The sequence below is a fragment of the Lampris incognitus genome, chromosome 9 (genome assembly GCF_029633865.1).
Source record: "Lampris incognitus isolate fLamInc1 chromosome 9, fLamInc1.hap2, whole genome shotgun sequence".
NCBI classification, from domain to species: Eukaryota; Metazoa; Chordata; class Actinopteri; order Lampriformes; family Lampridae; genus Lampris; species Lampris incognitus.
This window is the reverse complement of record NC_079219.1, coordinates 34969902-34981721: the sequence shown is the minus strand read 5'-3', so window position 1 is coordinate 34981721 and position 11820 is coordinate 34969902. Positions and strand designations below refer to the sequence as shown.

The 11820-nt window shown below is 44.4% G+C and overlaps 1 protein-coding gene across 1 annotated transcript; it reads left to right on the top strand.

Annotated features, from left to right (window-relative positions):
* Positions 1 to 6239: 6239 nt before the first annotated feature.
* On the top strand, positions 6240 to 11327 carry irx1a (iroquois homeobox 1a). The gene is made up of 4 exons (XM_056286036.1): positions 6240 to 6852; positions 8371 to 9484; positions 9661 to 9736; positions 10805 to 11327. Exons 1-4 carry the CDS (start codon positions 6604 to 6606, stop codon positions 10875 to 10877), a joined length of 1512 nt encoding a protein of 503 aa, XP_056142011.1. The 5' UTR covers positions 6240 to 6603; the 3' UTR covers positions 10878 to 11327.
* The last annotated feature ends 493 nt before the right edge of the window (positions 11328 to 11820 follow it).

Sequence of the window (11820 nt, the reverse complement as noted above, 5' to 3'; positions counted from 1 at the left end):
TTTTTTTCTGGGATGGTGAATAAACATTTGAAATGGGATACTTACTCGTATGAATGTATCCAAGCCAACGTTTGAGTCCAATATTTGCGTCTCCCTCCTTCAGATTTAGCATAAAATTATACATGGGTACAAAAAGAAGACTCTGATATCAGTGTTCTCTACGTGCACAGTCTTTTATGCACATTTCACACATTCACTGTACTTTGCATACATCTGCAAATGAATTGTGTTGTTGTCTACTCAAAGCATTGACTGCGAGCCTGTGGCTTAGACGGCATACTGGATGATTAAAATTTGGTCAGTTATCCGTGGCGAGGTTATGCACCAATAATGGAATTAGCTCACAGATTGCCAAATTGGTCAATAAGTTTCTGTAGTATTCTGTAGTACAGCTACCGGCACTTCCTGGTCTTCCTAACATTATGCAACAGGTTTTGTTAACAGTATCATCAAGTTAAAAATCATCTGCATTCAGGTGAAGCGAAACATTTTTTTTTAATATGCATTCAATGGAGCTGTTTTTCTTTTATCTTTTCTTTATTTTTTCTTTTTTTTCTGAGCCTCTGGTTAAAATGTTTCTTGAGGTCTCTCATTGTAGCTCTAAATAACTACACTTATGATGATAGAGCCCTCATCTGGAAAATTGATTTCATATAAACCTACGCTAATGAGTTCCTGTGCTAATCCTTTAAGTCACTACCTCAATAAAAACACCAAACTCAATACAGTAAAAACCTTTAAAGGGCCAATAAACACTGCGTCAAGGGAGGAACTTTTCCCTCTCTCCCCCTCTCCCTCTCTCTCTCGCTCTCTCTCTCTATCTCTCTCTCTCTCACTCACACACACACACACGCGCGCACTGGCTAGCAAGCTATTCATTAGCTCCAGGCCCTATGGCAATGAGAGTCTTTAACCTCCATTAGATCTAATGTTGATATGTTTCCCCAGCAAAGAGCCAAAACAATTAACACCCCTTCTCACATTTCCCTCCCTTCAGCCCCTAACCACATCCAAATCTGGGCCCACCCGTTCATCAGCCACTCCTGGGAAAGCCCTCGGGGAGGAACGCGGCCCGCTCCTCTGTGTGTTGTCAGACACCAGGTGGATTTGCCTCAGTCTGTTAAAATGGTATGTAAGGTGTTTCCCTGCAAACCCAGCTTTACTTATCTTTTCTTTTTCTTTTTTCCTTTTTTTTTGGAGAGCTGAAACAGCAAATCGTTATCTACTCCTGCGTTGATACAATATCATATAGACTGTGTGAGCACTGACATGGTGTTTGACGTGTTTAGGGTTTTATTTGTTCTGGCTGTTTCATATTTGCTTTGCACATTTTGTTTAATACAGGGGGCAATCAATATTGTCACAAGAGCAGCATTCGGTTTGTGTGCTTTAACAGCGGTTTGCACATGCATCTATTTGTGTAACATACTTTTCCAAAAGAGTGAACGAAAAAAAAAAGTTTTGAAGATGCAACCAAAATGTTATATTTATGTGTTGTTAACTGTCTGGCTCACTCTTCATCGAGCTCTCCATGGCAAAAGACCTACATTACCCACAATGCACATGACACGCTTTCCCTCGAATCAGATGGAAATAATGTACTTGCATCCTGGGAACTGTAGGCAAAGTGAACTGCAAGATGAGTACAACGGCTATATATATATAGTATATCCAGTAGAAACTCGGTTTCATGTATGGCATCATTTTCATATTAAAATATCTTGGACAGCAGTTTATTTCATCTTTAAATGCTCTTTATCAAGTCAAAACTAGGGTAAGACCACCTCTCTGCTGTCAAGTGCACATCCTTGTCGACCCTCTGACATTTAGAATAGACCTCATTCATTATGGAGGAAATTCCTAGTCTGCTCACCTGTGGGTGTGGTGCGGTGGTCTCCATATATCACATGTCTGGCTGCAGCACTCCAGGTCCTTCTACTGTGGTCCTCAGATAACCAGTCCGGTGCTGTGACGTGGGCGAGAGAGCTGAGGAGACCACGTGTGCCTGTGTGTGTCTGCATGTGTGCACGACAGTGTGCATGCGCTTGTGTACATGCATGCATGTATAATATGGACGTGTGTGTGACTTTTAAGGGGGAAACTGTAGCTGTTCTGATGGTCCGTCGGTATCACTGCTATTCATCTCCTCTCCTCTGTACGGGGAGGGGGTGGGGAGGGGGGGTGGTTTCAACACATAATTTGATAATCTGTGTGAAAAGCACAAAAGGGACATTCTGCAGATTCTTAACCTCCCCTCAACTTTGGCACTCCGAGCGGCAGGAAAAGAGTATCTTTCACCACAGTTATTAGCTGTGTGAGACACCCTTGACCTCCATAATGGTAGCCAACCATCAACATAACTGATGTTATTGTCATGCACGTTCTCTCCCTTTGACTTCCACCCGAGTCAACCGGGCCCAAACAAACCCGGTAGGAGAGTTAACTGCCTGGCAGTCAAAGATCGTGTTAGGCCTTTAAAGTAGGTTTCAGTTTTTCTGTAGTAGAAATTAGATATAAGTGAGACCTAGAACTACAAGTCCTCTAAGGCCAAACAATTCTTATTTTCATTAATCTGTGAAGCACTGCTTTTGTGGAAAATATATTATTGGTACACCTTAATATGTTCATTTTCTTGAGATTGTAATAACTGAAGTAAAGGATTTTATTTCAGGGCTGCCCTTTTACGCAGGAAAGACTTGAAAAAAAATGATGGAAACAAAGCTCATTTTGTCTGTTAATTTAAACACACACGGCCTCCAAAGAACTGTGTGGCAAATCTGTTCTGTTTTGGGGTTTTTTTAAGACATGAAAACTGTGAGTTTAATTTTTTGTATCATTTAGAAATAAACGGATGTGGTTATGCAAACTTGTATTAATTTGCTGGCATGGGAGTCTTTATTCAGCAGAGGACAACCGGTGTCCTGCTGCAATAACTGAGACACCCTGGTCCCTTTAAAACCATTAGGACTTTATAAACCGGGTAGAACATCAGTGATCAAGTGACACACACACACACACACACACACACACACACACACACACACACACACACACACACACACACACACTACCTCTGTCTCTCCAAAACCCGCGCGCGCGCACCCCCCCCCCCACACACACACACACAGAAGAACAGATCTACAGACGGCTGGATGGAGATAGAGAGTGGCTCCATGTAGAGGCAGGGAGAGGAAGGAGGAGAAAGAGGTTACAAGAATTGTGTGTGTGATTGTGTGTGTATCTGTGCGCGTGCGAGCGAGCGAGGAGAGAGCGAGAGAGAGAGAGGGAGAAAGAAAGGGAAAGAAAGGGAAAGAAAGAGACAGTGGAATTCCACAGCAGCCTTTGATCTGCTCCTTGTGGATGTTTGGGAGCCTGGGTGAGCAGCGCGTGAGCGGAGTCATCACTGTGTGCTTTGCAGACGTCGGTCGGTCGGTCGGTCGGTCGGTCGTGAGAGAAAGGAGGGAAGCAGCGTGCAGCTTGATACACATGCGGAGGACTAAACAGGGCGCCGGGCATCGGTCCTGACTCCTTATTGACTTTTCAGAATGTGTCCGTTTAGCTGCAACAAATGCCTCGCGGAGCCTCCGAGGCGTCAGTAAGGACATGCGAGTGAGGGGGACGTCGCACTCCGGCGCATTAGAACATGTACGGCGTGCGTGTGCGTGGGGACGCGTGTGTATGGACGGGGGGGGGCAGATGTGGAAAGCCCATCATTTAATTTTCCACAGGTTTTGTTTTATTTTGTTTTTTAGAAGAAAAAAAAAAACATAGGGCTGAGCAGCGGCGAGCGGAGCCAGGACAAAGTTTGCCGTGTTGACTGGTTGACTTTGGAGGGGCTCGTCATAGTAATGAGCTTTTAACAAGACCCAATAAATCAGTTAACGATGAATGTGCTTTACTGCCCTCCCTCAGCACGTGCCGTTGTTTTCTGAGGGGTCAAATTTCTAAAAAGAAAAAAAAACTTTTAGCAAAGAGCAATTATTTGAACAAAAAAGTGATTTGAACAAAAAGTAGACCCCTTTCCCTATGAGGACATGTAGGAAGCTGTAGGACACAACAGCCGGTACGAGTTTAATTCACTAATCTTTTACCTACAATAATAACAACAATGATAATAATAATAATAATAATAATGTATTATTGTTATTGTTATTATTATTAATGCAGTTGATGGCAAATATATATATATATATATATATATATCATAATATATTCATTTTAATTTAGACTAGCGTTTATCTCATTTTCTCAAACGTCTCTGTCATCCCATTTATTTTCATTATTTTTAGTGTCCCCCTTCCACCACACAGACGTGTATTTGCGCGCGCGCACGCACGCACGCACAAAAACACACACACACTCAGGCAGACACAGCTCTGCACACACACACACGCACACACACACACGCACACACGCACACACACACGTACTTGCAGCAGGTTATCACATGTGCCATTCGTCCCCTCGTCTCTAACTGTGCTGTGTTGTGCAGATTAGCATCAGTGCCCCTCAGATATATTTTAACAGATCCTCGGCGCTCGCCATATCCACTCGGGGCCATGTGGTGCAGATCACAATCTGCACCGACTTCTTGGGCTCAGTCGTTAAAGCATCAAATCTAAATCACTAACCTCTTTTCAGTCTGCACGACATTAGAGATGCACGAAAAAAAACAAACAAATAAAATAAGATTATAATAGCGTCAACACGACCCATTTCCATTAAACAACAAACAATATGAGTAAAAGGTAAACTCGGTTCATCCCACATCTGTGTCAAGAGTGGCCAATTAAGTGTACAGGAGGGGAAAAGTATTTCTTATAATAGCCCTTTTTTCCGGTTTGCATTTTTGGACGAACGATAAAAAAAAGAGGAGGTGACCAAAAGCCTTTATTTAGGAACTATTTTTTGTCTGTCAGGTGTAATTGTGGCCCATGACCTTCAGAGAATTAATTGTTGCGCCATATTGCAAACACCAAGTCCAGCCAAACATCTATTTTGTCACCGCATCAACTTTACCCTGTGTTAAATACGATTATGTGCACTTCGCTCGCAGCCGGTCGGGACTCCACATAGAGACCACGATGTTTCTTGGATAGCACCAGCTAATAAAAAAGAAAAAAGAAAGAGAGGGAGAGAGAGAGCTTAATAAGGGAAATGTGACATGGTGTGTAAACGGCATAACTCCCAGACGGCTGCCTTGCCTCATTCCGCTTCATTCAAGACACGGCGACGTAAAAGTGAAGTGGCTCTGTTGTTACAATGGACAACAACAATAATCTGCTTTAAATCCACACACACGTGCAGAGGGACACGAGATAACAAGGAGAGAGAGAGAGAGAGAGAAAGAGAGAGAGAGAGGGAAAGAGAGACAGGGAGAGAGAGAGAGAGAGAGGGGGGCATCTAAGCAAAAGACACCAAAATATGAACAATAAATATATAATAAATAAAATAGAATCATAATTGTTTCCCGACGGAGTTTGGAAATCACACGAGCCCTCTATTTATTTATTTTTAAGTATTATTACCCAGCCATCAAGGTTGTATTTTTTTTGAGTCTATAAATTGAAAGTTTCCATCAACACCATCTATTTATTTTAGAGTCATCCTAGAAATGCACGTTAGCTGGTCGTTACCTTACTTCTGAGAATTGCACGGTTGTGAACACTGTATGAAGACGATGAGGCAAAGTATCGTCCAAACCACATGCTCAGTTTGGACGATCTCGGCTGGTGCAACAAGACGCAAACCAAACAATTTCTGCAAATGTCACTTAATGTGTGAGTTAAACAAACGCGCCAGCCAGCCATTGACAAAAAGAAAAAGAAAAAAAAGAAAGAAAAAAAAAAGAAACAATTTCCTCTGTGGCGTGGATTTGCCCCCCCCCCCCCCGTTAATTACAATTTAAATCTATTCAAAGTAAGTTCCTTTTTCTATCGGGTTTACATCCCCCAATGTCGGACAGCTGTAAAATCGTGTAGACAGGTTGTCATACAACAATCAAAGCTCCGGTGAATGGACTCTAATGCTGAACATTTAACATACAATAGTCCAAACACGCGGAGAGAGCGGCCCAGCCAATGCTCTCTCCACATGCTGCGAAACGAGGAGGAGCTTGCGGGCTTCAAGTATAGGGGGGGGGGATGCCAATCAAAGCATCAACTTCAAATTGTATCTGAGAGATCAGCCCGAGACCTCGGGGCAGGCACGTCAGTTGGAGCTCAATTGTTGATCAGATCACATCCAGCGGACTTGCAGAGAGAGAGAGCGAGAGAGAGAGAGAGAGAGAGAGAGAGAGAGGGGGGGAGAGAAAGAGGAGAAAGCAGGAGAGAGATACGTGGAGGTTGTGTTGCTCTGCCTTTTTTTTTCTCCTCTTCCCACTGCGCCGTGTTGTCTTTCACTGACTGCTCCGCGCGCGACGGCGGCGGTTCCAACTCTTTTCTCTTCCCTCCCCGTGCGCGCTCGACTCGGCCGGGTTTTCTTCTTCTCGGGTTCTCGCGGTTTTTTCTTCTTTTTTTTTCTTCTCCTTCATCATCTTCTCCTTTACGCACCCCTTTTTTCCCCGGGACGTTATTCGCGGCGTGACTCGGTTCGGCGGTGGACATGTCTTTCCCCCAGCTGGGCTACCCGCAGTATCTAAGTGCCTCCCAGGCAGTGTACGGCGGCGACAGGCCGGGGGTCCTCGCGCCCTCGTCTCGCGGAGGGAGCGGCGACATGGCGGGAAGTCCTTCCGCCACGGCGGCGGCGGCGGCGGTCACCTCGGTGCTGGGCATGTACGCCAACCCGTACGCTCACAGCTACAGCGCTTTCCTGCCCTACACCAGCGCGGATTTGGCTCTTTTCTCCCAAATGGTAAGGATGGACTCTGTCCGCTCTGTTGCCTGCTTTTTTTAACGGAACAACACGTCTTGTCAGACACAACGTAGGCTAATGTGCCACCGCTGTGTGGAAAACAACAACACGGGTGCCTGTAATTAACAATTTATAAGCACAACTTACTGGGGGGGACAACGCAGGTTATCTGAATGTCAAGCACTCGGTACGATTAACTTCTGGCCGTTTCAGCAGTGGGCCCATAATGGCTGTTTAAATGTGACGGCGTGAGAAGGACAAGGATCGTGTCCTTGCCATGCGAATGCAGGCTGCATAGGTACAAGTTTACTGCACGACCCCACTTTGTAATGTTTTTTTTTGAGATAGACGTGCGGCGAACATCTGCAAGTTGCAATTCAGTTTTAAATTCAGTGCACCGAAGAGACACGTTGGCCTGCGTGTTAACACATATAAAGAATAGCACAAAAAAACAAACAAAAAACATCTCTTTACTGCGTTTGCTATTCATGCCAAGGCCTACTTATTGTAATAAGTCCGATCGAATTAAACGACACAACCACAAAATAAGCAATAACAGCATGCATTGCATTGGTCGAGCTTTATTGTGTTTTTCCAGCGTGTTAGCCTACAATAATATCCTACCACTGATTTAGAAATCCCAAGATAAGTGGACTTGTATTATTGTTGTAGACTTAAGTGGATAATATTGCTCTTTATAAATGCAAGAGTTGGCTATAGGATTGACCAGGCCTGTAGATAAAAAAAAGCTCTTTTTGAAATCTGGCTCAGCTGTTCTTATGCATTTAACACTACACAATCGCTGTTGTCAAAAAAAGAAGAAGAAAAGTTGCATTAGAAGCAGCTCCCCCGCTTGAATGCATCAGCGTAATTGAAAGTTATGTCCAGCTCAAAAATAAACGATAAAATGTGTTAAGTAAATCTGAATGAGCCGTAGCTGCGGCGCATTAAAAAGTAAAATCGTTTCATGCAGTGAGAACTTGCATCGTTATCTCGTGCGCAGGGGAATTTGGCTGGTGTGCGCATGGGCGGGGCGTCGTGCGTGAAGCACACTGCTGCGAAGTTTCGCTTGTTTTTCCCTTAACGTGTTGTTCAATAGGTGACCTTTATACAGCCCCGTACTAACGGAGGCTAGGAGTCACAATAATTGTGCGAGGCCTCTATCTGAGACTGGGGTAGCTCACACTGTGCAGGCGCAGGTGCCACACCATGTGACACGGTGCAAGTTGAGAGGAAAGACTTGTGGAAAGTTGGGGCCAGGTGCAATCGCTAGTCCAGGAATTTTTGGCAGAGGCCGTTTTTACTTCTTCGAATTGCCAGCAGGCCTACTGACTACATACCGTACAAGTGCAGTCGCTTTATTTATGACGAAAGAGATATACCGTTGGGTTTTGTGAATAATGATTTCGCTGAATAGACATGCATGTGTGTGTGTGTGTGTGTGTGTGTGTGTGTGTGTGTGTGTGTGCGTGCGTGCGTTAACCAGTTATATAATATATAATGTACCTGATACTATAGGGATCCCAGTATGACCTGAAGGAGAGCCCTGGCGTTCACCCTGCCAGCTTCGCCGCCCACACCTCCCCCGCCTTCTACCCGTACGGCCAGTTCCAGTACGGCGACCCGGCGCGGCCCAAGAACGCCACCCGGGAGAGCACCAGCACGCTGAAGGCCTGGCTCAACGAGCACCGGAAGAACCCCTACCCCACCAAAGGAGAGAAGATCATGCTGGCCATCATCACCAAGATGACCCTGACGCAGGTCTCCACCTGGTTCGCCAACGCCAGGAGGAGGCTCAAGAAGGAGAACAAGGTGACGTGGGGCACGAGGAGCAAAGAGGACGAGGAGGACGGCCACCTGTTCGGCAGCGGGGACGAGGCGGAGAAAAACGAAGACGAGGAGGAGATCGATTTGGAGAGCATCGATATAGACAAAATCGACGATAACGACGGGGATCAGAGCAACGAGGAGGACGACGAGAAGTCAAACGAGGCGAGCAGGGACCTCCGGGGGGGATGCGGGGGGGAGCTGGACAGCTTGGAAAAGAGACGGGCCTTCGCCCTTCAGGCGCACGACGCCTTGGACAAATCAAAGAGCGCCATTTCGCTTCATCCAGGGAGTAAAGAGACGTCGGACGGCAACAATAACAACACCACAAGAGTGTTGTCCCCCGACAGACCCGGGAGCTTTCCGCTCCCACCGAACAATAAACCCAAAATATGGTCCCTGGCGGAGACCGCCACCAGCCCCGACAGTTCCGTGCAGAAATCCACGTCCCCGTCGGGACCCCCGAGCGCCCCCCACCCCTCAGCGCCCCACCACCAAATCCAGGCCCATCCGGCCTTCCTGCCCAGTCACGGACTCTACACTTGCCAGATTGGGAAGTTCCACAACTGGACGAACGGCGCTTTCCTGGGGCAGAACTCTCTGCTGAATGTGAGGTCTTTTCTTGGAGTAAATCAACACCATCACCATCACCACAACCATCATTTGCCGGCTCAGCAGCAGCAGCAGCAGCAGCAGCAGCAGCAGCAGCAGCAGACGTCGGTGGTGGTGTCGCCGCTGACAGCTGCAGCAGCGCTCAGCAATGACAGCAAGGTGTCACAGGAGACCCACAGTCCCAAACATATAGGTAGGCTGCTACAACCATGCCCATGTATGTCCAACGTGTCTGCACCACCAACACTGAATGGCTTTCAGAGAGAGAAAACAACAACAACAACAACAAAATACCTGCTCTCTTTATCGAAGATATGAATTTACCCATGTCTTTATTTATTTTGTTTCTCTGATGTGTTTAAATATCAGATCACGAACACGACGTAAGAAGTGATTCGCCTCCAACACAGCCCCTGAAGTCTTCCTTTCGACCACTACACGACAGGTGAGGTTTCTTTTTTTGTCATTTTTTTGTGTGTTTGTCTATTTAATTATCTATTTATTTCCTGTTTGCTAAAAAGCAAAGAAGCAGAAGCCCATAACAGCTATTATAATGTCTGGGGACCAACAGTGCAACTAAAATACTAATTTGCATGTGGATCTAAAAACTGTTTTCATCCATTGCTTTTCCACCTTTTATTTTATTCATTCGTTTTTTTCTTTTAATTATGAAGATTGCCACTGACTGAAAGTCCATTGCCTAAATGTGTTATTTAGCACATTTCCTTCCTACATATATCAATATGTAACGAATTCCACACAGTCTTTATGCTTCTCACATTTTATTTTTGATAAATCGATAATTTCGTCCGTGTACCTCTGAAAATGTTTTGGGTTTTTTTGGGTTTTTTTTTCCCCCTCCCGCAAATGACAGGGGGTCTTGACTCTCAGCCCACCCCCCTTTAATTCCTTTCCTCCGGGGGGAGTGTGGCTACTTATCAAGTCACCGAGGAAAACGGGCTCTGTCTGGGCGGTGGGCTTCCCCTAAAGACCCCTGGGAGACCCGAACCCAGGGGAGCGATCTACACCCCCCCTCCCGCTTTCCGCGATTTTCTTTTCTGCTTTTTTTTCCCCCGCGTGCTTTATCGGTCCAATACATCGATATTTATTAATGCTGATACCGCTAAATGGAGATATATAGACTTTTTAAAATGTATTTCACCGACAAGGATTTTAAGGCGTTTTGCTATTTATGTGAAAGTAAGGACTGAGAGAGAGAGAGGGGGAGAGAGAGAGAGACAGAAACAGAGTTATTGTTATTATTATTATTACTACTACTACTACTACTAATAATAATATTATGGTTATTATTGTCATTGTAATTATCGTCTTTATTATCATTATTATTGTCATCATTATTATTGCTATTTTCGTTATTGTTATTGTTGTATTTGTTATTATCATCATAACTGTTGTTCTTATTACTGTTATTATCATTATTGTTGTTGTCGTTGTTATTATTATCGTCATTAATATCATTGTTATTATTATTGTTGCTGTTGTTGTGATGCAGATCCTCCCTGCCTCCCAGCACCAGGAGTCCAGAAGCCACACAACGGGTCCTCACCGCTCTCTCCTCGGCCTGATCAAGACGTTATTGTGCTTCTGATACCCCCCGGATAAAAGACAAAAAGAAAAAAAAAAGAAAGAAAGAAAGAAGAAAAAGACTTCATACACACTCCTAAGAGGACAATGAAAACTATAATGCAGCCTAGCATTCAGTCGGTACAGAACAAATGAACAAATGACGTAACTTGGTAATATCCTGTGGATGGATGGATTACTTCCTCTATTATTGTGTAGCCTATAATCACGCCCATGTTACACCCCCCCCTCTCCACTTTACCCAGGCTGGCTGGGACATTTTGGTAGGCTTTTTTTTAAATTTTATTTTATGTTTGTCTCTATCTTGTGTTTTTGGTGTCTTCCTTTAATGTAAATACCAGGTGGTTTAAATTTGTAAATAGCGCGTTGAAGGAATTTGTCCAGATCGTATATTTTGCCTAATAAACAAAATGAAATTATAGAGAAAATCAAAGAATATAATAGCCTTTTCTTTCTTTCTTATTTCCCTCCCCTCTTCTTTTTCTTCATCCAGTTTTGGAGCTTATTTCATTCTACTAGCGAAATGTTTTTCGACACAGTGATATTAGTCAGAATTAAAATTAAAAAAATATTTTTATTATAATAATTATTATTACGATTATTATTATTTTCATTATTATTATCCTTATCATTATCATTATTATTATTATATAAATACGTGTTCTTTGAGGAGTTATAATGGAAGACGGCTGAAGGCTAAATTAATTGGGTTGCCCTGGTTGCCGGTGAGCGCGCGGGAGGGGAGCGGAGGGGGGGGGGCGGGCGTCCCTGCATCGACGCATTGAGGTGCTAATAAGAGTCCAGATGGTTGCTGCTTACAGAAAATGGACAGAAGCAGCTGGGAACGTCATTAAGTAATAATATGGGAACGCCCAGGCCTAACAAAATCAAATCGTTAAAATCTAATCTGTCAGAAAGGGAACC